This window comes from Pseudomyrmex gracilis, unplaced genomic scaffold (genome assembly GCF_002006095.1).
Source record: "Pseudomyrmex gracilis isolate BER0280 unplaced genomic scaffold, ASM200609v1 scaffold_95, whole genome shotgun sequence".
NCBI lineage: Eukaryota > Metazoa > Arthropoda > Insecta > Hymenoptera > Formicidae > Pseudomyrmex > Pseudomyrmex gracilis.
In genome coordinates, this window is record NW_018020679.1 from 490,244 (window position 1) to 516,893 (window position 26,650).

The window sequence follows — 26,650 nt, forward strand, 5'->3', positions numbered from 1 at the left end:
TACGCGCTTTCTCATGATTCAAACTCTCTCTCTCTCTCTCGTCGTAATCAAAGGCAAGCGCGCGCGCACACACACACACACACACACACGCCCTTAGCTCTGCGCTTAGCGCGACCACCCCGATTCTATATGCATAATCGCACTATATGGCCCTGAGGTACGAGAACCGGAGACCTTTGGTATACAGTTTCTCCGGTATTACCTGTATAATATATATATATATATATATATATACATACGTCGCGGTGCGATTTGTTGAAATGCAAGTCGACGGGAATTCACACAGGACAGATTCACAGCGCGTGACTTAACTAACAAGTTCTTTTTTATTTCCACTCGCTGCGTCGACTATCTTGAAACTTTCAAGTTCTGAATATTTTCGTTCCGTTTCATTTTCACGCCGGGATCTAATTTCTATTTAAATTACCATCGTAACGATGATAATTTTTTAACGAAGCGTACAAAACAGACACACACACACACACACACACACACACACACACACACCGTGCCGATCGTTAAACCGGTTATATCGCGTCTGGCGAAATTTCTGGCGGAGCGCAAAGAGAAACTAATTATATAACGCGTGATAACGAGGATAATTCGGGGTCCAGCCCGTGACGGTCTCGCACTTGTGCGCTTATAAAGAGAATAGGATTATAAATAGGAATGGAGAGAAGACACAGAGAGGGACAGAGAAAAAAAGAGAGAGAGAAGAGTGCGGACCACGTTGTATCCGTCGGTTTCCATTATTACACCGGCGATTTGCATGTGTTAGCTTTTTTTTTTCTTTTTTGCTTTACACAGAATCCGACTGTCGCCCGCCATTACGTAATTAACTTAACCACCGTGCGCGATATTGTCTGAAAGACGAGCGCATTTAGCAGCGAAGTAAGACAGTGGTTATTCAAAGCCACGTGGCGTCTATTATTTTTCCGTCTTATCTCCTTCTCGCGAAAATATTTAAATTAACATCGGACAAAAGACGTGTTCGTCGCAATCATCATCGTGTGTGGCTATTATTAACGAACGATTCTTCGCGTGAAATAAGCTCTTCCACTTACAGCACGTTGATTGAATTTGAACGCAGCGAGAGCGATACATCGTATTTTACATCGCTCAACTTTTGACTAATTATAATCTCGAAAAATGGCAATTAATTAATGAGAGAATTAGTTTTGGCTTTTCCGTTGGACGGGCACGATACAATAACACAGTTGTATGTGTGTAACTTGTCTGAACTTCTGGTCAATTATACAGCCAATTATTTTAGGGAAACACTTGGGTTAATTACGAAGCGCTGATTTTAGGCCGGATCGCGTGCGGTAAACTTATACGAGATTAATTGAATTTAATTTGGCGCCCGAGGGCCGATCGATCGCGCGAGAAGTTAGAATTTATTGTATGACCGCGTTATGAACATTCGGGTGATTGAATTTTAATCCGCGGAATATTTTTGAATTTGGAATAACGAGAGAAAGAGAAAGAGAGAGAGAGAGAGAGAAAGAGAAAGACAGAGGAGAGAGGAAGGAGAAGCTTGATTTATAAAAGTAGAAAAAGAGAAAATTTGCACACGGAGAGAGTCGCTGCAGCTATTATTCCTCTACGGTATCTTTTGTCCAATTATATTTCCAATTATTTTGCGAGCACATCCGGCTTACATAGTACTCGGCGCGTAACGTAGGCGCAATTTAATCATATTTCATTTTCCACCAATTATAAAAGCAGAGACGCCCCAGGAAAACCCCGTTTGATTTTATACGCCCGATACTTTTTCAAACATATATCTCTTTACGTCTTTTTATAAATATTATACAATGGGCATGTGTATGTATGTGCGCGCGCTTTATAAATATTTCATAAAATCCTATGTACTCCGTTTCATTAAATTTGGGCATTAAATCGATATATCGAGAAAATATCGGTTTTTTGTGTTTATTAATTATTAAAAGAGTAATTTGTCACACACTTCCGTTTTTTTACAAATTAAAACCGCACGCGCCTGTTGTTGTTACAAAAGTTTTTGAAAAATGAAAACATTTAATAACAGATTACGTACGTTACACTTCTTTGTTTCTCTCTTTCTCTTATTATAATTTTACATACCGCGTTTTTATTTTGATGTACTTTTAACTTGCGGCATCACTTAATTTAATTTCAAAAGGATGGAATTATTTCGCCATAAAATTATAAAAGTTGTACTCTAATGAAAATTTCAATACTTTCCTGATGAGGACGAGAGAGAGAGAGAGAGAGAGAGAGAGATAGAGAAAGAAAGTAACAGATACCAGAAAGAAAGAGAAAAAAAGAGAGTTTCGAGCCCTTGATAATTAATTCCGCAAACTTATATTTCTGTGACCGAGTTAATTTCACCCACGCAAATTAGGAATTTAATCAAATCTCGGCAGTCATTTCGGCCACGGGTCCGGCCACGCACAAAAATGGCAATTAAACCCGACATGCCGTTATTAAGTTCCACAAATCATCTGCGGAGGCATGCGTTTTGCGCAAAAAAGAAATAATAACGCGCGCTCGCGCGCGAAAGTAATTTATAATTTAAGTTAAGACAATTATGATTAAGGAAGATAATTACGAAAGACAACAACAAGGCAACATTAAAAAAGACAATTATGAAAGATTATAATTTAAGCGAAAAGGTCAATGACCTTTAACGAAAAGGTCAGTGACCTTTAACGAAAAGGTCAATAACCTTTAACGATAAGGTCAATGACCTTTAAGAAAAGGTGACTTTTTTCTTAAATTATAATCTTTCATAATTGTCTTTCTTAATGTTGTTGTGTTGGTGTTTTTCGTAATTGTTTTTCTTAATCATAATTATAATTTATAAAGACAATTAACAAAATAATATGCTTTTTCAAACAATAATGTATAACATGGCATGCGTTGTTGTTGCTGCTGCAACGATTGTTTAATCGTACATACAACAACATTGTACGCAAACGGAAATGTGAGAAGGTGGTTGTAATGGTGGTGGTAAAAAATTCTCATGTTTCACAAGTTCAGTAACCGTAGCGAGAATGGAAACAAGAGCGAGATTGCGAGAGAGCTTCGCTGTGCTCGAGAACGATCGTTGAACTTTGCTGAGAAATAATAATCATCAGATAGCGTTTCTTCGCGCTGGATAAGCAGTTACGACTACTTACAGGTGCAACTAGTTTGAGAGTTCGGTAATGTGCGGCTTCCAGCGTTCGTGCCGAATATAATAACGTTAGCGTTTCAGCGCAGAAAATGAAAATCAGAAACTACTTCTTACACTGTCCTCGTCAGAATCGCTACACATAACAAAATAAAAACAAAAAAAAAACAAACACAAACACAAAAGAATACTTTTCTCGCTTGCTAAAGATAATTATCGTCAAGCGAAATAAAGACATCCAATAAAGCACCGGCATAATTACGAAAAAAAAAAAACTCGATAAATATTCCGATAATTATTCTTGCACACGCACACACAGCCGGCGACGGCTGCGCCTCTTTTTTGTCGTCGTCAAGAGCGGGAGGAAGAATTTGTGTCCCACGGGTCGGCGACGAGGGCGGGCACCGCATTTCTATTCATCGCGGAAAATAAAGCCGGTCTCGATCGCGAGTTCCGATAACCATGAATATTTTATCTGCATATAATATTTTCCGCCGGCGCGTTTCGTCGCATACACACACATACTCAGCGCGCGCTTATCCTCTGTTCTGACAAGATGACGACGACGACGACGACGACGACGACGACGACAACGACGACGACGACAGGATCGCTATATCGTCACATACCGTGAATTCGTGGCGTCGATGTGTCGGTATAAACGCGGCGGATTGAATCGAGGATCCGAACAACACGAGTTTCGCGGTTTTAGCGCTGGGAGAGGACGCGGCACGCGCGCGGGGGAATGATGACACGCGAACATTTGCGAGTCCGGGGGTTGCTTTCGAACGCGCGGGCTCGCGAACGGGGGGATTAACAACGCCATGGATTTCGCTGCCGAGCATAAAGTCACGGATATCGTTATGACGCGTGTAATGGGTAATGTTGCGTGGCGAAAGTAATGTTGTTCCTCGTTGCCTCGAATATAACGTTGTTAATAGATGCGTCGCTTTGCGCGTCTGTCATCTGGTATGGATTTTATACGCGATGTCACGTAACCGCGCGCGCAATGGTCGATACGCGTTGAATATTGATGGTGACCGCCGCTACGGCGATATATATTTCACCGTTTGTATTTCGTGCGAATTCTCGTCATCGAGGATAAAACTCTCGAGAAGAAATTAGCGCGCGCGCTAAGTGTCGAAGGTGCGCAAAAAAAAAAAAAAAAAAAACAAAGAAGAGGATTCTTACGCGTCGTTCTTTTTTCTCGGCGCGGACTTTGGTGAAAATTTAAATTTATCCAACGTACGCGCGCGTAAGAGAAATTTTCCACGATAGGCCACTGTGTAATAAAATTCTTTCGCGCGTGTAAAAATTTCTCGACGACGTTCCTCTTACGTGTCGTCTCTCGAAAACGTTACGTTACGAGGGATGTAAAATTCGTCCCGTTTGTGGGACGAGCACGCCGCGCGGCTATGATTGCCCGTATTAGAAGGCGAGCACACGTTCGGCGCAATGGATCGCAAATTCTGTATGCATTCGTGGTTAGCGGTGTGAAACGATCGATCGCGCGAGATATGCACACTCGGTGATGCTGCGCTTTTGCGCGGGTCTGCGTCGATGAACAGGTCGCGAGAGAATGAGAGAGAGAGAGAGAGAGAGAGAGAGAGAGAGAGAGAGAGAGAGAGAGAGAGAGAGAAGAGGACGCGCGTGTACAACAACCCTACGTGTTGCCCGATAAGCAAAGGGAGAGAGAGTTCGCTGTGCGCACCCGATTTTGGCCCTTAACCCTTTAACGCTGCTTGTCTCGAATTGACGAACCGTCCGTTTACGGAGCGATTTATATACGAGGTTAAACGAGACGCGGGACTCATCATCGATTGTCGCGCATTCGTCAACGTTAAGCGCGTCAGAAATTTTATTTTCCCCGCTCCCGTGTATACACACATATTTTTGCGATATATTCTCTCCCGTTAATGCCGGCGTCGTTGCCATTCGCGAGTTTAAATTACAAAGCGCCTGCGGCGACGCGCGGCACTTACTAAATTAATTTAAACTAACTAGCACTTAGTATGCTTTAATTAATATAAGACACATCGCGCACGCTGACAAGCGTATTTGACGCGGGACTGATTTAACGTCGCGATTAATTCAACTTTTATAACAATCGCGCGCACAATTGACATTTTCGTGCGTAATTGTCGATGTTCACCTCGGAATAATGCGACGTGGTGCTCAACACACATCTGCATCGTTTTCCCGTCGTGTTTGCGGCATGTAAACAGCCAAGCGTGCGCAGCTAATTATGGTCGCTTATACTGATTGCACAAACATGTGCTCTCGCATTTTCGAAGGCGCTACGGGGTAATGTAATGTAATACACGGTCCAGATGTGATACGAAAACTAAAAATATAAATTTATTACTATCCACAAATTGGCGCTCGCGCATACGTAAATTCCGTTTGCAAACAGTAAAAACATTTGCTCTTTTCAGCGTGCGAGTAAATTTTATCGAATAACAATAACAAATACCGTACGAAGGTTTACTTTTGTTTTCTTGTTTGCGCCCTTCGTGCGCGATTTATTAACATTTTATTTCTCGTCGATTCGCGCGTCTCTGTCTTTTCTGTGCGGGGAAGCAAAGTTTTCATTTTGTTTTTTTTTTTTTTTCGACAAGAAAAACAACGCGAAAATCTCTTTATCGCGCGATCGCTTTAATTTCTCACATCAAATCGACGTTAATAATCGCGTTAATTCGCAAAAGCCCGGCGCGCTTATTTGATCTTCCGTTTCTCTTCTCTTTCTATCTCTCTCTCTCACATACTATCAACAACGATTTGCTATAATCTCACATTTCGGCGTCGTATATACACACAATATGCGGGCTTCCCGCACACAGATTATCGAGTTCCGTGCACACTCGACGCGGCTATCTTCGTGTACGCTCCGAATTCATGAGGGACAAGCGTTCGCACCGCTACCGGTACTACTATATGTGCATCACAACGCCGTAGCCAATTGGTCCTCTTCTCCGCCCGCACGGATTTCACTTGCTTCGCTCCGTGTGTGAGCGCCGCACACGCTCCCTTCTCTCTCTCTCTCCACGGACAACAATTCACACCGCGCGATCATCGTTGTGGGACACGCACACACCGAGAAAGTGTCTCGAGTGGATACGTCGTCTCTCTGGTGTGCTCGGTTGCGAGGCACCACGGCACGGCTAGTGTGCCCCACGCACCCATAGTGCGTGCGACTGTTTTGTCACGCGTGCGGCCGACACGCGTGTGTGCACGTTGTACGTCGTCGTCGTCGTCGTTGTCGTCGTTGTCGTCGTTGTCGTCTCTCTGTTCCTTCGCTCTCTCCCTCTCTGTCTTCGTTGTCGTATTCGTCGTTGGCTTACCTAAGTTTATTGTTAGAGGGACCGTATAGCGTACACTGTGCCGACGGAGTTTGCGGATTTAGTGCGTCTCGCGTGCTGCTCCGGGTATCACGTGCTCTGATCTATCTCTCGATCATTCCGTCGGGTGAGATACGAGAGATCCCGCCGACACAATGGAGATTTATGCGCGGAAGTGTGTGCTGACGAAGTGCGAGTTTAGGTGAATTTGTAATATTTGTGAATATTTTCGGTGTCAGTGCTCGTCGCTCAACACTCGCGATCGTTGTTGAGTTTTTTTTTTTTTTTTGTTTTTTTGATTGTCACGAGTGAAGAGTACGAATACATATACTGTATTTTGATAATAAAGTTTGATAAATAAATTCCGATAAGTTGTAATGGAAAAAATCGATTAAAAACAAAAAAACACGTCGTGTGAATTACCGTCAAACGAGTAACATTTAATGATTCATCACTAAGTAAATAATTTAAAAATGTGTATTTTGTATAATCGGAAATGTAAAATCGATAGTATTAAAATGCGAAAATTTATTGTCGCAATTGAAGAAACTTATTACGTCATAAAAATACAGAGAAATTATACTTGTCTATGCGGAGGAAAGTAATTAAATCTGAAATAATAAAATGACACATACACACACACACACACGTGCGCGCGCGCGCGCACCTAGAACCAGTTTGCACGGCCCATTTTAAATGCGCGGAAAAGAGGATGAAAACCGGACCACCAGAAGTAAATAAAAGTTGTCACACATAGAGGGAAAGAGAGAGAGAGAGAGAGTATACGCACAGCTCCGACCTGTTTACACAGATTCCACAATCTGCCCCCATTTTCCGTACCCTCCATCAGAAGCCTGGAAAATCAAGTGAAACGCAATAGCGAGATTCCGTGGGCATCGGGGGAGTCGCTCGCTCCATCGGATGACAGAGCTGCGACGGGGGGGGGAGGGGGATGAGAGAGTGAAAAACGAGAAATTAGGATTTCGAGGACAGCCAAGAGAGCTCGGAACACGAAAAACCAATTGCACGAAAACTCGAGAGAGGTTGACTTGGATAGTCGAAAGCGCGCGATAGCTCGATGAGAGAGTCCCAAGGGTCGTAAAGAGAGACACATTGTTTACTCTAGAAATAGTGTTTCTCTACATTTAAAAAAGTATTACGCGAATTGCTATTATACGTATATCGCTCGAGTCGTCGCAACCTTTGAGATTTTTATGCGCGACGACATATTTCAAAGCGAGAAAAAGAAGATCTCGTTTTTTTGCGACTGAATAAGCAGAGATTTTTATTTTCATTTTTTTTTTTTTTTTTGAAAGATATTGAAGTGTTAAAACTCGCAAGATAAAATTTTAAAAGTATATTAAGCTGATGATATTTGTCGCACAGTTTGTAAACGGTTTACACCGACTCTCATCCGTTGATAACGCAATTTTTTCTTCTCACAGTTACGAATAAATAAAAAACGTCACGAAATTTGAAGACGAGTAAACAAACGTAGTTTTTTTTTTTTTGTTTTATTCGTATCAATAAAAAAAATATACATATATATGTGAGAATATACCTCGTTGGATACGTTAAATTTGCGCGTTCGTATCTATCCAAACAAGAATTCAAAACGTTCACAAAAGAAAGTGTGCAAACACAAAACGCAATTCGGCGGAAATTTCGATGCCGCGGAGCGGAATAGGCAAACCAATATCGTTGACAACATCGACCCTACCCGAGCCACAAAGCCGCGCCGTTCCTAACCGCGGGGTATAAAAACAGCGAACGGATGTTCGGAAAAAGTTTCGTCCTTTTTTCGGAGGAGTCACCTGAACCGCCGTAGCTAAAATTACTCCGCGATCAGCACCGTCTGCAAATCACGGACGCGAAGGGGGAAAAGGTCTTTTTCCCGTCGCCGCGCACACATTCGCCGATGTGGGCGGCTCGCTCGCGACGGTTCCAACATCAGCTTTCAGCTCCGCTCTCCTGGAGCTAATACATCCTTAAACGTGTCGACAGCTTCCCCACCTCCTCTGTCTCCCTCTGTCGCGAATTTGGCCTCATCGCCCACGCCTCTTTCGCTATCTCTCTCATCTCCAAAATCCTAATTAACTTGGTAATTACGTATGCAGGACGGAAGAGCTTTACACACTCCGTTACGTCGACGACGAGGAAAAGGGAAAACGAGAGAAACGCTGTTGACGTCGCGCGTACGCGAGTTCCTGGGAAGAAACCACTCGATATAAATAACGCGCGGAGAAGTTTACGAAGGTCTCTCGCAGTTTTTGCCGTCGTTTTTAGCATCTTTGTGAAACTTAAAAGGTCGGCGAAATTTTGCTTATTTCCGGAAAGATGTGAGGGGCGAGCCGAAAAAGCGAAGAGATGTCGAGAATAATAAATCGTACATCTCATACTCGTGTGTGTGTGTGAGAAAAGTCGGAAATAATTTATGTTAAAGTTTCAATTTTCGCGCGGGAAGATATTCCTTTCTTTTCTACGTAAACTTCACGCAACTTTTTTGTTTGAATTTATTTTTGTAACGCGTGATACGTCATCGCGTTGTCTTCGGTCTCGCGGCGTGTCGATCACGATCTACTACGTCACGTCAAACGCTCCATTTTCGTCTTCATTTTCTTTCGACTCCAACATCCAATCTTGATTCTGGCGGCGGGAGCTCTTTGTCGACCGTGCGGCTCCCGCGTTTTCTCTCACGAAAAATATTCAGCGCTATTTTTTCCTCTTTTCATTCGCGCGGATCTTCTCTCTCGCTTGACGATGTCATATAAGTGTTTGAATTTTAATTCGCCCCGTCCTGAAAATTTCGTTATTCCCAGCGTGCCCGGGTACTATCGCGCGCCAGTACGTGCACGTACATACGCGCGACGTACATACACACAGAGACGCGCGTTTTACGTGTTCCTTCGGTTTTATGTCCCACACTGCGCACCTGTGTTACACACTCGCTGTGCTCGCTATCTCCAGCCCGCATCTCTCGTCTCTCCTTCACCCGTTCCCCATCAAGCTCCGTAGCTTAACAAGGGCATTAATTAATAATACCTCCCAGGGATAATTTGCGCCTGCTGTCTTGCATCAGCATTGTCATTGTCCGCATGTGAGCCGCCATCTAACCCTTTGTGTCTGCATCATAGTGCATCTTAAAATTGACCCGGCGCCATTCACGTACGGCCACACACACACGCGCGCACACGTATATACGAGTATATCACACGACGGTTTTTTTCGACGCTTAGATGTTTTGTATCCAAATAAAACAACGCGAATATAAGTTAGCAGCCGCGTTATTTGTTGTGACGGATTTTGAAACCGTATGTTTGCGCGATTTCGAAAATGTTAAAATACAATATTAGGTTTGCAAATATTTTTTTTTTTTTTGCAATTAATTTGCACGCATTATTTGTACGCGGTTTCATTGGTTACATTTTATTTATGTAACGATCTTTTTGCGTGTGTGTTTTTTCTCTTACAAACAAATGTTACGTAAAATCGGTTTTAATAACCCAGGTAAAAACCGATATTGTTTGTTACATGTCATTTGTCGGAATATCTACAATAACACCGTTCTCTAACGAGATGCAGAATTTATTTTTTTTTTTTTTTTTTTAATGTTACATCGTCCGTCATTTCATGGTTCGACACGTCCCTCGTAAAATTATGTCAGTAAGATATATATATATATATATATGTATATATTTTCAACTCAGCTCATGCTTTTTATGCCTGCGCGTTTTCCATTAAAAATGGTCGAAATTAAACGTTACACACTTCAGGTGTGTTGGAAATGCGCGATGGAATAACTTGTTACATTTTTATTGAACAATTCGTTCATTCTGTCAATATTTAAACGATCGTTTACAAAGTTTAACTGTTATATCACTATTTTTAATTAAAGCTGGAATCTCATTTTATTTTCAAAATATTTACTATTGTTTTTTAATCAATTGAAAAATATGTTGTTTACTACAATGCAAAAAGTACGCAAAAAACTTCGATAAAAATCCATAAAATAGATTTTAAATAGAATATTGCGTGTTTTGTTTTCTATGTACGTACATNTNTTTTTTTTTTTTTTTTTTTTTTTTATTTATTTTTGTACACAATATTCGAGATATCGATGATGCCGAAATAATCACACCTTTTAATCATGTGTGTGCTTGTGTGTGTATGTGTGTGAAAGAAATTCTATTGTGTGTCCTCGATCTCCCCAATGGGAGGAAGGAAAAGGGATGACACTCAACACGTTTAATTTAACTTCGGTCATAAAAGAAACACTTTCTTCCACACGCTGCGGAGATAATAATTCTCTGAACCCTCCGACGACAACGTATATAGAGGTGGATTGAAGACGGAGCGGATGACGGCGGTAATGATGACGACGACGTGCCGGCACAAAGCCGTCCGACGAATTAATTAATGGCAAAATGTCATTATCCAGCTGCGGGTTTAATTCGATCGTGAGCGATTTCATTCCGCGCGCGACTTTATTGCTTTTTTTTTGTTCGTTTTGTTTGCATCGTGAATCAATGACAATAAGTCTTTAACCAGAAATGTTATTTATCGGCGGAAAATCGAGACTTTTATAGACGGGGAATTAACGAGGTTGTTTTGAAGCATAGTCGGCGGTATAAAACGTGCTTGCTTCCACGATCCATCTGACCCCAATTAACCTACATGCGGATAAAATTCAGTAACGTTGTTACTGAATATAAGAGAGGGGAGGGGAAGTAATACCCCCCCACGTATATTTTAATTAAACTCGAACAAAAACTGTAATACGTCCGTAACATTTACAGCGCGTTAGGATTATCGATTATTGATGAACGGCGATTGATCCTATTTTGCACTTGACGTCACCGATAATGGAAAGATTACGTGTATTTACGGGGTTTTGGCCGCAAAGCCAAAAAATATCGTTCGTACGTAACCAGCATCGAGTCCGATTCATTCAGTTTAATCTGTAACAGTTAAACTTGCTCTCGTACACACGCGACCTTTGTCTCCTTACGTTATAAAGAACAATAAACTCCGGAAGGACGTTTTAAGTAAAATTGATATATCTCTCTTTGTCTTTTTTTTTTTTTTTTCGACCGCTCTATTCGGCTACATCATAAATTAATTGAGCAATTTGACTGTTTTATTTTAGTGCAGCTTCAAATGCGAGCCGTATATGAAATTTTTCGAATATTTCTACATTGAATCGCTAATAACTCTCACATAAAAGAATATGTACGTTTAATATCTCTCCTCGCGCGCAATTACAAGCATCTCGTTATTATTGCATTTACGTGCAGGCAATTTTATTATATATATTTAATTAACCGTAAATGGACTTGTTATATATTACAAACGGAATAATTGAAAAATTACTCTGTCGAACGCGCGCTTATAAATTACCGATGTGCCATTTGTAACCGCACTTGCGTTGAAATTAAGATCGTTGTGTTTTCGCCGCTATTTGACTTTGCGCCGATCTGTTTTATTGCGCGGAACGCGAATAATCGTGAAAATTAACTGCCAAAATTTATGACAAACGTAATGCATTCACGTGAACGCCGCTACGTACTACGTCTAGTGGCGCATCGGATGTAGCGTCCGCGAATCTTAGCATCGAACGCCGCCGTGCTGAAATCGCATAAACGGATGCAATTTATCATGCTGCCAGGTCTTACTACGGTGGCTGAGTGACAGCGCGTTAAATTTAGCATTAATGATGCGGTTCGGGATGCCATATAGCGAGACGGAAGTTCGTTAATTAGTTATCGCCGCGCGCGAAAAGTGTGTCGAAACTTGCGCGCCGCATTCCACGCATCTCGTCGTCGGCATCGACGTCGTCCTTCTTTTTTTTGTTTTTGTTTTTCATTGGCGAATCGCGACGAGTCTCTCTCTCGCCGTGAAAAATACACAAGAGATAATAATTTTTATCGCGTCGAGCGAGAACTCGATAAAAACTTTATTTTTACATCTACTTTGTGCAACATTCCGTTACACAAGAGATGCTCACGGGATTGTTGTTGCAGAAGAACATCACGGCCAGGATAACTGAATGTAACATCGGAACAAAAAAAAACACCGAATGAACTTTCGCGAAGTGAAACTGTCTCAAGTGTGATTTCCTGTTCTGATTCGCGGAAACTTCGGATTCGTGTCCGCGACGTATCTTCCACGCTAAAGTGGTGATGCGATAACAAAACCGCGCGCGCGTTCTGAAAAAGAAAAAACAATTATTCGCGCGCCGGGTATATGTCGTTTCGCCCGCACGCTGGCCGCGTGCGCGATGCAACTTCTCCTCGGTGCGCGATCCCCGATGCGATCGCGTCCTATTAATGAATGCAGTTGGCATCCGCGGCACGCGCGTTAAGATCGTTACGAAATCTCGCGTCACGTGTACGCGAGAACCGAAAGCCAGGCGGAAGGAAGGAAGGAAGGAAGGAAGCGAGCGAGCGAGCGTGCGAGCACGTGAGGCATTATTAAACTTCTCGCGCTCTAATCCGGGTGTAACGCGCGCGGTTTACGTGGTCGGAACGAAAACTATGCGGCACGATGAAGGGGCCAAGAAGAATCGGCGGTGGCCTACCGAGAGGGAAAAAGCTGGACTACTGCCAGAAGGCGCGTCAAGCTCGCGGAGCATTGCTGGTGTACTTGAGCATCTGCGTGTTGCTGCCCGGAGCTATTTTCACCGGTTGGTATCGATAACTCTTTGTTTTCTTTTTGTAACCTCTTTCGTCCTTTGTTTTGTCAGTGATACAGGTGTACGACTGGCGAAACTTTTTGCTTAAAAAATTTTTACCTCCAAGTTGCAGATGATTGAAATATATTTATAGCGCGAAAACAAATGTAGTTCAACTAACTTTCAGCAAACACATTGTGTATCTCTCTCTCTCTCTCTCTCTCTCTCTCTCTCTCTCTCTCTCGGCTTATCATTTATTTATAGAAATGACTCTCGGAGCATCGCGCTATTATACGCGCGGTCGTCAACATAGCCGAGCGCGTAATGACGATATGATTTCTGTTCTCTTTCTCTCTCGGAACGCGGGAAGCGAAAACTTTTCCGCAGTCGTTCTTTAATATAAGGTCCCGCGGTCTCTCACACCTGAGAAATGAAGGGCATAAATCACAGCGCTCATCAAGCGCTCGCGTGGTCTCAATTTTGCAAAACTTTTCCCACAAATCTCTCGCCGTTCCCCTTCCCTTCCCCTCTCCCGCCTAGAGAAAGCGCCGTCGCGTCTCCATCTTTTAAAGATTAGTTTAATGTCGTTCGTGACGCCTGCCGTATACTTCAACTTCGTAATGAGAAAGTCAAACCGACGACGGAACGAAATAACAGCAATAACATCTTGTGTCGCGCGTCATGAGAGACGCGCGCTTAGAAAACCGCGTCGTGGCGCGGAATTTACATTTAAATCGCACCGTACGTGCGCGCGCGCGCGCGATTATCGACGGCGCGCGGAGATGTCAAATTCTCGATAATTATCGAATCTCGTCGTATATCGCATTTTGTTATATATAATGATCTTGTTATATATACAGATTTTTGTCGATATTACGCGCGCGTTATTATTATATTACGTTACATTATATATATTAGATTTTCTCTAACAGCATCTAATAATATATACGATAACTCTCCCATAGCTCGAAATTGGGTTATTTAATTTTACACGAGATTTGCGTAACAGTTCCACGCAGCCGGCGATAAAATCTACGGACATACATGTATATATGAGGGGTTAACTACCGCGCGCGAGGATACATTTAGAGAGAGATCTTCTGAGACAATTCGAGCGTTGGTTCCCATTAAAAATAGACATCACAGAGAGACCGACCGAGCTATATAGCCGGATAGAAACTCGCCTTTAATGCGGTCACGGTGTATCCGAATTATAATAAAACAATTTTATTGCCGCGCATAACTTACACGCACTTGTCCTGGTTTTATTACGTCCCGCGCTCGTTTCGTTCTCGTAAAATTCCACTAATCGTTAATCGAGAATCTTTTCTTTTCGATCGTTTTAACAATTGTTGTTAAATTTCGCTCTGCAGGCGATTCGAACATTTTTCTTCTATTCTGAAATCACGTCGAAGAAAGGTGTGACTAGAAATATAAATTGAGAAACGACCCCTTCTTGTAAAACGCGAGAGTGGTGTTAAAGGACGCCCTCAGACGCACTCGAACGCTGCGCGAGAGCGCAGAGAGAGCGCTCTATGTGCGTCGAGATATGCAACGGTCGTAACGCTTCACAACGCAAAATAGGAACTAATTAAGCACACGAGAGTTTAAACGAGGCGCGGCACCGGCCGTAGCGCAAATTGCAAGTCGTATTAACAATTATCTCGTAATTGTCTACAGCATGCTCAGGATTTGTAAGGCCAGAATTAAATTCGCAAGTAACGCTTGCCTGGCACTTTGTGTCTCGGGTGTCCCCGCGCGTTTCTCCTTCCCTCCTGGGCGTATCGCGTTCATTCTATTTTCTCTCAAATCCTAACCAGTCTGCTTCTGCCGTTTTGCGACGGAGAGATTTGACAACGACGTTTTGCTCGCACCAAGAAAAGGGAAGGGGGAAAGAGAGAGAAAGTGAAGTTTGCGCTTTAAAAAAGTGAAGCTGCCGAGTGTTACATCGGGAGAAGCGGTGGAAATATGTGGAAGCGCAGTTTTGATTTTAAAGAAAAACCTGTGTAATATTAACATTTAAATAAATATTTGAATAAATAATCAAATATTCACCAAATATTTGACAGTCTGAAGAATACAAATGTTTGTCAACACACATGAGAAAATAATATATTCGAGCAGCGGGTTTTTAGCAAAATTGCAATTTTCATTTCACAAACACAAACCGTGTCTGTATTTTCATATTCTAAAACCTACACGACGCGCAGTTCAAAATAACACGCTGAAATATCTTTTTTTTAATATTCATCGAAAACGTGATTAAATGAATCGAAATCTTCAGAAAATTTACTCTGTTGCAACATGGAAGATAGTCTTGGTCAAGTATCTTTGAGCGAAGTTTACTTACTTTCATGGGTACACGAGCGGCGCATTAATTGGTTTCTTGAACCGAGTGGCACATTTGAAGTTCCCTGCAAACTAAACATCTGGTTTTAGCGGTCTAAACATTCGAGTTCCGTGTTAGTTTCGACGCGGCGAGGAGAACACCAAGCCGGGGATAATGTTTAAATGACATTTGCCAAATGCAGACCTGCAATTAATACTCCGAGCGGGTGGGCGAGTTTCTTTGCTTCATAAAAAACTAGTTTTCGCTTTTTGTCTTTTTGTTTTTTTTTTTTTTAGATAAAAAGCACTTTTTGCTTGTCGTGTGTGTGTTTTTTTCTTTGTTCTCTCGTGTTCACATTGATGTAATATTAATTTCATACAACATTATTTTATCGTTAGAATAAAATAATTTGAAATTTTCAATTTTTCACACAAATGTCGATATAATCGCAAAAAAACAAAGTTATAAAATACATTAAATATATGGTTCTTGCGAAATATATTGTTACGCACGAACGTAACACCGATTTATTTCGACCGATCCAATGTTCCGATATTAAAAAACAATGAAAGCAACGAAACAATTTGTATTTTCGATAATTACACACGGGAGATATTGTTACGCCGGAAATAAAATCGGAATCTCACACACAAAACACACTACGGCCGTTTCATATTTACCGCAAACCCGCGCGGTTTTGAGAAAAAAACTCAATTTGCTACTACGCTCGATTTTCTCCGAGACAATGCCCCGCCGACTACGCGTATGGTCGAAAGGGAGAGCCGCGAACACAAACCGTGCTTCGCAACTAGTCTGTCGGAAACGAAACCGCGCGTGTCTATCAATAGAGCGAGCTGCAACCCGATTTGTTGTTTTTGCTCGCGGGGAAAAGAGAAAATTCGCAGCTGAATGTAACATTAGTGCAAATGAGAATATGGACTTTCTCTTTGCGTTTCCGACAAAGCCAATGAAAAAAAAAAAAAAAACAACAACAAAAATTGGATGCATTATCGTGAAAAATAACAACTGAAAAACGCGAAACAACGTTATCGCATTTAAAATAGAAAGTGGTTGATATTTTCTCTCTTTCTCTCTCTCTCTCTCTCTCGTTCTGTTTCGAAATTTGCGGTTGTGCGAGAGACACACGCAAGCTCGGAAAAGGACGAATCACCCGCAAAAGTTTGTTAAACCACTCGGTTCCCGGTAGTAGAGACTATCATCGGGCAAGTTGTGTGTGCCAAGCGTCACGAAACGCAATGCGCGTCGAGGCAACCGAAAACAAAACTCCCTGTATTCCTCCCCTGGACTCTCTTCTCTCTCTCTCTCTCTGTTGCCGGAAACGCATCGCGCGGTTACCCGTAAAGAGGATCGCCACGCAGCAGCGAGCCCGAAGGGGAAGAGGGAAGGGAGAGGGGGTTGAAGAGTAGCCCGGGGGCGCCGGCAGTTACTTACGCTTAGGACAATTTACCTTAATTAATTAACCGGCGTTGTGACGGCGCGCTAATTTATGCTCATAGAATGATTCACTTCTGGGCGGATTGCGGTTTAATTCTCCTTCTTCCTCGTCGGCTCGTCCGCCGAACCGGGCGAAATTCAACCGTCGTATTCCGCCTGCAGCCAGATGAGCCGCGCTAATTAGAAATCACCGCGAAGCGTCTCTCGAATTGCGCACGTAAAATTCGCGCGAACGATCTGTCGTTTCGCGCGTCTGGTTTCCGCGAGCGACGTCGCGTGTTCGCGCGTCTTGCGAAGATGGCGACGATAATTTTTATGTCCGTCAAGTCTCTCTCTCTCTGTCAGAAAAGAGAGACGAAGTGTGACAAAAAAAATATTGGAACATTTCCGCATCGTCACTTTTATCGAAAGACTATTATTTCTCGCGTGGGTTCCTCTCGATCTCGGTCGGGAGTTTCTGCTTCGAATGCAAACGATTATAATTGCATAAGCGGTTTATAATAACGTGAAAACATCCTGCGCGCGCGAATAACGCCTACAAAACGAATTTCACGCATTACACCGTAATACCTTCCGATAACAATGAGATGAACGGCGGGAGAGAGTACGGGCGCGCTTCTCTACGGGGTTGCAATATTATTTCCGCAGATTTACACGTTAAATTAAACAAGGTGAGGCAACATTGTTGCACTTCCTCGCCTTTTGTTATTTTATCTCGAGCCAATCTCGCGGAGCAAATCTTTCGGCTACATTCCTAGATACTCAAACACAACTGGTTAAGCTCTCTACGCTTTCGCGTGGGTATGTTATGTGTGTGCGTCGTTTGTGTGCGTGTGCACGTGTGAGCGGGTATTTGTGTGAAAAGCAACGAGACAGGTTTGAGACTCTCTAATGCCACTGACTTTATTAACAGAGCCAGATAGAGGAGATGGCATCTACACACGTATATATGCGCCGCGACTACGTACATATATTGACTATTCAAAGAGAAACGGAGAGAGAAAGAGAGAGGGAGAGGAAGAGAGAGAGAGAGAGAGAGAGAGAGAGAGAGAGAGAGAGAGAGCTCGCCTGCTTGATATTAAAATCACTTGGACGGAGATACCTTTATATTAAATTTTCCAGGGGGACTTCTTTTTACTCGGCTTCTAGGCTCTTTGACTTCGGCTTGCGCATGCTCTTTATACAAACCTCTATATAAACCTCTATATATATACATATATGTAGGTCGCACATGTTTTTTCATCAGCACGCTTGCGATTGATTTATTAACACGAAAAATATCTCACTGTGTGTTGGATATCATCACGAGACTTTGTGCTCGCTCGATTTTTTTTTGTTTTTTTTTTGTTTTGTTTTTTTTTTCACTTTTTGCGCGACCTGTTGTTTCGTGAGAGATCGTCACACGTTCTCTCGAATTCGTCTTTTACTTCCGAAAGACAACGTGTGCCCGAGCGGGAAAGAAATTGGCGGAACTGTGGCGTTAATCGCGCAATAGAATGATCCGATGTTTCGACGAAACCGGAAACAAATCGCGCGCCTGTACGCGGAGAGCGACACGGGAAAAAGCGGAGCGATTGTGAAAAAAAAAAAAAAAAAAGGAGCAAAGTCCCGCGGCGGTTTCGATTCATCGGAAGTGCGACTTCAACCGACATAAACAGGAAAACATTCGTTTGTCGCGGCAGATCCGCATCCGCGCGACACGTTCGCGCGAGATACCTCTAAATCAAACGGCGGCGCACACACAGTCGAGTTAACGGGGTTACACAATCCCCCCCGCAAACGAAACAAGGCGAGCCTTTCCCCGGGCTCGTGTCGCTCCCGTTGACAAAGTTCGCTCGCGCATCCTTCCCCGTTCTCGCGACACCACGTCGTTCCGCGGTATTTATAGATTAATTACGGGACGTTATAGATCGGTGTCTAAGCGCGTGACTCGAATTCGATTGACACACATGACGGAAAGCCGCGCGCGAACGCCGTGTACACGTTGGAAGGGACGTGTGTGTGTGTGTGTGTGTGATTAGGCATTTTAGAGACACTCGGTCGAGGAAGGAAGCGCTTTAGTGACGCGGACGTAAAATCGCGACGAGATAAATTCTTGCGGACGAGAATTTGAGACGTTCCGTCGACGATGGGACTCGTCGAGAAATCGCTCGTTATCGGGCGATCAGAAAAATTACGACACAGTCGAGCATTTTGGAAAAAATGTTTGTTATTGATGTGTTTGACCAGATTTCGAAATTCAATCATCCTTTCCGCTCGCTATATCGAAACCGATTTAGCGATCGAGTAGTAATGTCGCAATAAAACTCTACCGGTGTTTAATGTCACAATCGTGTTACGCGGAATACGATATGGCTTTCTGCGCGCCTACCGGGTTTCCGTGCGCCACAGTTCACGAGGAGGGGGAGAAGGTTTATGCTGACACGGTGCCATAATTTTCCGTGTGTATTGTTCATGGAATATGCAGAATTTCAAGCGCGCGCGTATCATCGAATTACGTGTCGTTGTTGTAGAATCGCGAAAGTGATTCGATAACCCGCAGAGAGATTTGTGTTATTCAAATATAATTAGCGCGGATTAACAATTTCACGGAGAAAAAAACTAAAATACTCGTTAAAATATTCATTAGCGACAAAAATGTTTGAAAAATAAAGCTTCAAAAAGTTAATAGAAAACGGGAGTACAGGATTAATTTTAAAAAATCACACCGACATTTCACGATCGTTCGCCGCAAAAGTTATCGCGATCAACACACTGTCCGCTCCAAGTTGGCGTTGTTCCTCGGGAGAGGATGAAGGGGAAAGGTCTTAAGAAGAATCCGCGCGCGGCAATAAATCCCTCCATCGATCCATCTGCGCCTTCGACCGATCGCGCGCGCGAGAGAGTTCCGTCTTTATTTTCGTTTCCTCGACAATTTCAGCCCCTCCACCGTTACGCGCTGACGGGCCAATGGGTTTTCCGGAAAGCATTTGCCATGGTTTCTTCTTCCATCGGCCCCCGAACCGGGTGAAGCCGGACGTGTACGTTACCACGGTGTGTTTTCTTGTTGTCGTTTTATGCATTCGCGCTGCTGCCTCGGCGCTCGTACGAACGTGAAAAATGACCCGGTAAGAAGAGACATTCCGGGCGCGGGGCTCCCCGTCGAGCGCGTTTTTCGACACAAGTATTTGCCGCGACCCCGCGCCATTATTTATGTCTAATGACGCGTAATTATGTACGGTGTATTGTAAAAAAAACTAAGAGAAACGGACGAACAAAAGACAATCGAGATTCGATAGCTGGTCTCTCCACATTTTAATTAACAATGTTAATTTCACGATCTCTCTCTCTCTCTCTCGCACGATCTCTCGGCTGTTAAAAATAACTTAACGCTTTGAGCATTTACAAATGTTTATAACAAGTATTACGTAGTTTTACAAACATTTACAAAAAAATCTTTTTCATGCGCGACAACAGGTTTAAAATAAAGTTTTAAAAATTATATTCTTTTTTTTTTTTGGTCAAAGTGCCGCGATGAATGCAAGGCGAGTATAAAATGGCCGTGTACACAAAGTCAGAATATAATTTATTCCGCATGCGAATTTGTCACAGAGCTTTCGCCAGAGTGCACCGAACACGGCGCCAAGCAGGGGTTCTTTTTTTCTCTTTTGGTTTTTTCGCTTTGCGACTTCCGCTCTCTTTTTGGACTTCGCACACACTGATCCCGCAAAGACTGACAAGTAAACGCTATTCGCTTCGCGACTAATTTGACGTATTATGGCGCGTTTCTGCGCGCATAAGTCGCAGAACGCGACATCACTAACAATATTATAGCGCGTACAAGTTTTTCAAAACTTGGACACGACACACAAACGCGCCGCTCTGTTATACTTTTACATATTTCGCACTTGAAAACAAACTGTGGATAAAAAAAAAAAGAACACATTTTAAAGCTCAAACCTATTGATTTGATATATTCCAATATAACTAACTATTATTCAAAAGCAATGAATGTATGATTTGTTTTTCTCATGTATACAAAATAATATCACTATTATTAAATCCACGCAAACAAATAGTGTATGTAAATTAATAGGTTATGTATGAATTAATTTGCTGTCTCTACAATTCAAGTGTGCGTTTCGCAATAATTTTGGATAGTAAAATATTAAATACAAGTTGCGTATATATATATATCATTTTACAATTATTATAATTACACGAATCTGTAGAAATGCAATTCAATCTCGCGTGTTTTTAAAAACATATAGTAGTTTCGATTTATTAACATAAAGAAGCAAAAACGAGACAAAAATAACAGAGAGAGAGAGAGAGAGAGTCCTATTGAATAAATTATTGTACGTAATAAACGACCGTTTAACATAATTACAAATTTGTTCAAATGTCACAAATTAAAATCTCGCGCGCACGCTTTTGCTTAATATTAGAAATGGCACGAGGTGTGGAAACTTCTCTAGAGATTTTCTCCACGAAACGCGAACGCGCGGAGATGAGATTCAGCTTCCGATTTGTCGCTTCGGTTAGACGCCGCACTCCGAACGGATTGCGAACTTTGACGTTGCACTCGTGCGCTCAGCTTTTTCAATAAACCGCCGAAACCGCGGATAGGAGAAAATTGAGGTTGGAGAACCACCGACTGGCGAGATGTAATACTTTCCTCGACCATTATCCGTCGCGTCGCTTCGCGCGACTCGAAATTCCGACGTGTTTCCGCCGAAAGTTCGATTCTCGGTGTAACTTCAAAAAAATTGACGCGTCGAAAGAGAATTTTCTAGATTCAACGCAAAGATATTATTTGGCAAGCATTTTATCGCTTCGTTCGAAAGACCCGATAACACACCAAAACAAAGTATAAAAACTGTACTATTTTGCAACATCTTTAATTAATTAAAAAACAATGTGTCGAACAGCAAATTGTCCATTTGTCGAATACGCAATTCCGACGCAATCAAACGTTTTTTTTCTCTCTCTCTCTCTCTGTGCTTTAAACCATACACAGTCAATAAAACGAAAATCTTTTCATTTCGTTTCTAAACCTCGTCGCGGACAGCTATCGCGATATCGCGTCGGCCGATCTGATTAATAGGAATTTGGATCGCGACTCGTGCGCGCACGAGTGATTTCTCCTTCTTACAAGGACGAAAGAGAGAGGGTGGCGCACGTACGTACGTAGCAAGCTGAAAGAGATCCCTTTTCCCCGTCGTCGCATTTTTCAAGTTTCTCCCGCGCGGACTCGCGCTTTACTTTTCTCGTCGCACCCAGCCGACGTCGTCCTTTTTCCCACACCTTTATCTCGTTTTCTTCTCTCCTTTCCCTCCCTCCCTCCTTCCTTCCGCGCTTAAGTCTCGCCGTGTTCTTTTCTTCCTCCTTCGTTTTTAATGCTCAGGCAAACGTTATCGTAACTTCCTTGGCGACCATGCGCGAAACGTGCTCACGGACACAGGCTTATACGTACGGAAGGGAGGGAGGGGAGAGGGGAGATGATACGCGCTTGATTTTATCGCGCGCGATATAATTCAGAGATTTACTGCGGACTATGTTTTTGCGGGTGAATTGCGAGCTCGGTGAGTCGCGCGCAGGGCAATATGAGAAACGCAGGAAAAAAAAACTACAAACGAGTGGTAGTTAAGCGTAAACATACAAACACATTTCGTTGCCCGCTTCTACATATATACAAGGGCGAACTGCAATTACGCATTTTTAATTTTTATTTCAGTTTTTTTTTTTATTGCGCGCGTTGGAAGGACGGTAATATAGCACGGTCTTTCTAACAAACCCGACATCATTCAGGGAACTGAAAAAAAATCTAAAGCAGAATTTTAGAATCTCTTTTTATCGGCGTACAGTTTTATTTTTATTAATTAAATAAAATAAATTGCTTCGTGTAACGTTAGAAAATTTATTGACAATTAGATTCTGCGCGTAATAAGTGCAGGTCGACGATATGGAATTTCTTCGGGAACGCGTTATCTTAGCGTCACATATTCCTAGAGAGAAGAGCGATATAACACACATTGGAATTTAAAATATAATTTAAAATATAATTTCAGTTTCCATATCTTACTGTTTTCGTGAACGCGCGAGATACGTTCTTTTGATTTAATCATAAAGCGAACGCATATGTCGCGCACGGCGACATATGTCATCCGTCCGCACACGCGTGTAAACGTCATTGCGCGCGCGCGCTCGAGTCTCGCGAGTCCCGAGAAGAGAGCAAGCCGCGCGATGGAATTTCTCCGAAGAATTTCGTTGCTTTTCTTTATTTTTCCTTCTCCGCGCCTGGAAAGCACTCGTTCCTTCTTTTATCACTTCCGTTTCTTCTCTTCCCTCCTCCTCCTCCTCTCTTTTTCCTCCACGTATGTACGTCGTGTGTCTGAAAAGTTAGGAGACCGACTTCGGGTTTCGGGTTTTATTAGCGGGTCGAACGTTCTCTTTACAGCTTCTCCGTCATACATCTTTCGAAATTCCGGAGTCATCCGCGATCTCAGCCTCAGTGAGTGCGGGAAGCGACACGTCAATCTTATCCTATCCTCGCCGTTCTCCGCGTGTATACGCGTTTTTTCTTCCTTATCTGCCTCGCTGAATTTTGGCAAGCGCCGCGGTGAATGAAGTCTCTTCCCTCCTCTTCCGCCGTCGCGTTTTTTTTTTTTTTTTTTTAGAGCCCATTTATTCGAAGCTCTACGCGTCGCTTCTTGAAATGCAGTACCCGGTTATAAAAAAAGAAAAGCCTGGTTTTTTTTTTTTTTTACATTTACAGGTTCGTAATCTTAAGCGGAACAAATACACGACGACAATAAAAGACAATACGCAAGCCGCGCGGTGTTGCGAGAACTGAAGCTTTCGGGAAATTGCGACCGCGTTGCTAAGCCCGCGTGTTTATTATTACATACATATTTGAGCAAATGTTACTCCTCAGGATCTCTGGCACGGTAGGGAACGCTCGCGGAGAACGGGAACTCGATGGCCGGAGGAACGTTTCCAAGAAATCGTCATGCTTTACCGGAGAATACCACGTGCTTGGCATATGTGTTTGCGTAGCGCCGCGCGATATCTCTCATTGCGCCATTGCTCGTGTCACGGATTATAAACACCGCGTAATTCACGCAACCTCTTGTGCTCTCTCCCGCCCTGATGAGATGAAATTTCTCGCGTCCGACGAAATTTGCCAGTCTCGCTACATTACTCCCGCGTTTGCACGCGGAGCTTAGCAAGATTGTACTTGGCAGGATCGTTTGAGATCTCTCTGTCTCTCTCTCTCGGTTTTCTCCTCCCATATCGTTTTCGAAGTCTCGACCGAAACGAATTTCGCGGTTCTCGAATCTCTCCTTCTCTTTAAACGATCGGGGAGAATTACGACGTGAATTAGTCGCCCCGTCTGTTTATTCGCCCGCGTTCTAATTACTTTTGTTATCGGTCGCACGTGTTACACCTCGTCGAAAAGTTAAATTCCGCAGCTACTTCAGAACTCGTTACCTCGCGTGTGACGGGGGATTCACTTAAAAATCCCCAAGGACGCGTCTTTTCGAAAATCGCGCGCGGAAAGCCGGAAGAGTCTCTCCGTGCTATATATTTTCAGAGAAGTGATAGTAACGTTAGAAAAAAAAAAAAAAGTAGATTCGCGCATTGTGATCTCGACAAATGGGGTCGCGGCTTATCATTTTCTCGCGCACTCTTCGCGCAATCACTCGTGATTCTCGGGATATTTTATGCCGCGACTTTTTATACGGTATTATATGTCTCACATAAAACTGACAGTGCGGAATCCATTTACAGATACCGAGAGAGAGAGAGAGAGAGAGAGAGAGAAGAAGAAGAAGCTTCGTTCCGTTGCAAACTCTCGTGGCTATCAATGTTTCATTTGGTTTGACACGCCAGCATTATATTAACCCTCTTGAGGACGAACGTCGACTGTAGTCGACAAACACTGAATATATCTTGTACGACCGAGCGTCGACTATAGTCGACAATCGCCGAAACCATTGGGTTGTTTACGTTCTTCGGTTACGTTTTTAGTCTGGATACTTCGTTGTAAGTAGTTTTTGTATCAACTCTTGTGTTTATCAATTTCTCAATTTAATACGTTTGCTTGCGGCTCGCGTACCCGCTTGCGGGTAGTCAAGTGACGTTACGCGGCGAACGAGCACCGTACCGAAGAGGTTGAAAGCTAATCTATTACCGAACACGTGCGCACGCTTAAAGTTATAAAATACAATGAAAATTAAATTAATTTAACACACATTTCAAAAAATAAAGTCAAAACAATTATTATAAAAATTGTAACGATATTACTTTTGTATAGAAAAATTGTTGTGGTAATTTTACTGCATTCGTTATAACAAATGCAGTATTACTGTCATTAATATCGCATTTATTATAGAAATTATTATTATTAACGCGCGGAGGAAAACAGCAAACTAATAAAGTCGCAAACGTTTCAAAATTTTTTAAACACACAATTGTTTTCGGATTTCTATTAGCTTGTTGTCCTCCAATTTTTTTATTTGTTAAATGTTTGAAGCCATCATTGTGTTATTATTATTACTGTTAATATTCATTTATTTTCAAAACAAAAAAGCAGAGCTTTTGTACTCGAAAGCGGATATTTTTATCAGAGATAATCGAGAGAGTGAGATAAGAGGTCAAAATAGAGAGAACGCATATGTGGGACACGTGATATATTTATTAGTTCGCAGGAATTTGGCGAACGCAGACGACGCACAATTTCGCCATTTCAATTCGTGGAAATTTCATCTTTCTTTCCCGCAGAAACTCTCTCAATAGCGGCATTCGGCGAATGCGCGAAGAAGCTTCTCTCGAGCGTCGACACGTCGCCGGCTCGAGAGTATTTTCAATCGCGCACAGCGCGTTGTACGGCAATCTCTCTTTTGCGTTACAACGTGTCACGCGTGTTATATAAGGAACTTTCAATTCTGTCATATCGTCGCGCATTAAGTCTCTCGCAAATTCTCCTCGAGTTTCTAATAATCGACTTATAGAAATACCAGAAAATACGAAATTAAACAAAATACTTCGTCGACAATTCGCAGTAATTTCTTCGTAATTTATTCTTTACTTATTTATTCACGCAAACTTGTTGGAAGCTCACTAGTGAAAATAAAAGGGAAGTGACATTTTGCTATTTATTTGTTTGCTTCAACTTTTTACAGGATAAATTTCTTTCATCGCAGCGCAAAGCAAATTTAAGCAGAGTTGACGACGGCCGGAAGTTACCGCCTGCGCGAGAAGAACTCTATCTCTAACTGGGACGGCTCAAGTCCGTAAACGGTTTCCCGAAGTTGTTTGACTGTATGTGTGTGTGTGCGTGTGTATGTTGTGTGCCGCCGTCGACTCGAGGTAAGAAAAATTATATTCGCCCGCGACATCAAATTGGAAACAGTCTCGAGTCGTCGACGCCTCCGCAACGAGGAGAGGGGAACAGAAGAGTGTGCGTTCGAGCAACCCGAAGATTTCGAAAAATCCGACCGAGGTTATTGGGAAAAGCGTCGCGGAACTTTTATATGAAAATATCGTTGCCTCTTTATTGGAATTAACTTTTCGCATGTTGCGGAGACCATCTGGTTCACTTTCGCAGATTATTTTAAGACCTCAATGCGTTACGTATACGCGGAAAATCATAAAAATTCGCGACAGAACGGCGAAAAACAAATTAACAATAAATTCAGCGATTAATAAAATTTGTT

The 26,650-nt window shown here is 42.6% G+C and overlaps 1 protein-coding gene across 8 annotated transcripts in view; it reads left to right on the forward strand.

The window, feature by feature from the left end:
* The first annotated feature begins 6,331 nt into the window (after positions 1-6,331).
* LOC109855683 (lachesin-like) overlaps positions 6,332-26,650 on the forward strand; it is an 87,667-nt gene continuing 67,348 nt past the window's right edge. For 2 of the 8 annotated variants that reach the window (XM_020430182.1, XM_020430189.1), the window contains exons 1-2: positions 6,416-6,697; positions 12,516-13,177. In XM_020430182.1, coding sequence (XP_020285771.1) covers positions 13,039-13,177 — 139 coding nt within the window. In that variant the 5' untranslated portion in view covers positions 6,416-6,697; positions 12,516-13,038. The other 6 variants (XM_020430185.1, XM_020430186.1, XM_020430184.1 and 3 more) reach the window with 6 other exon arrangements.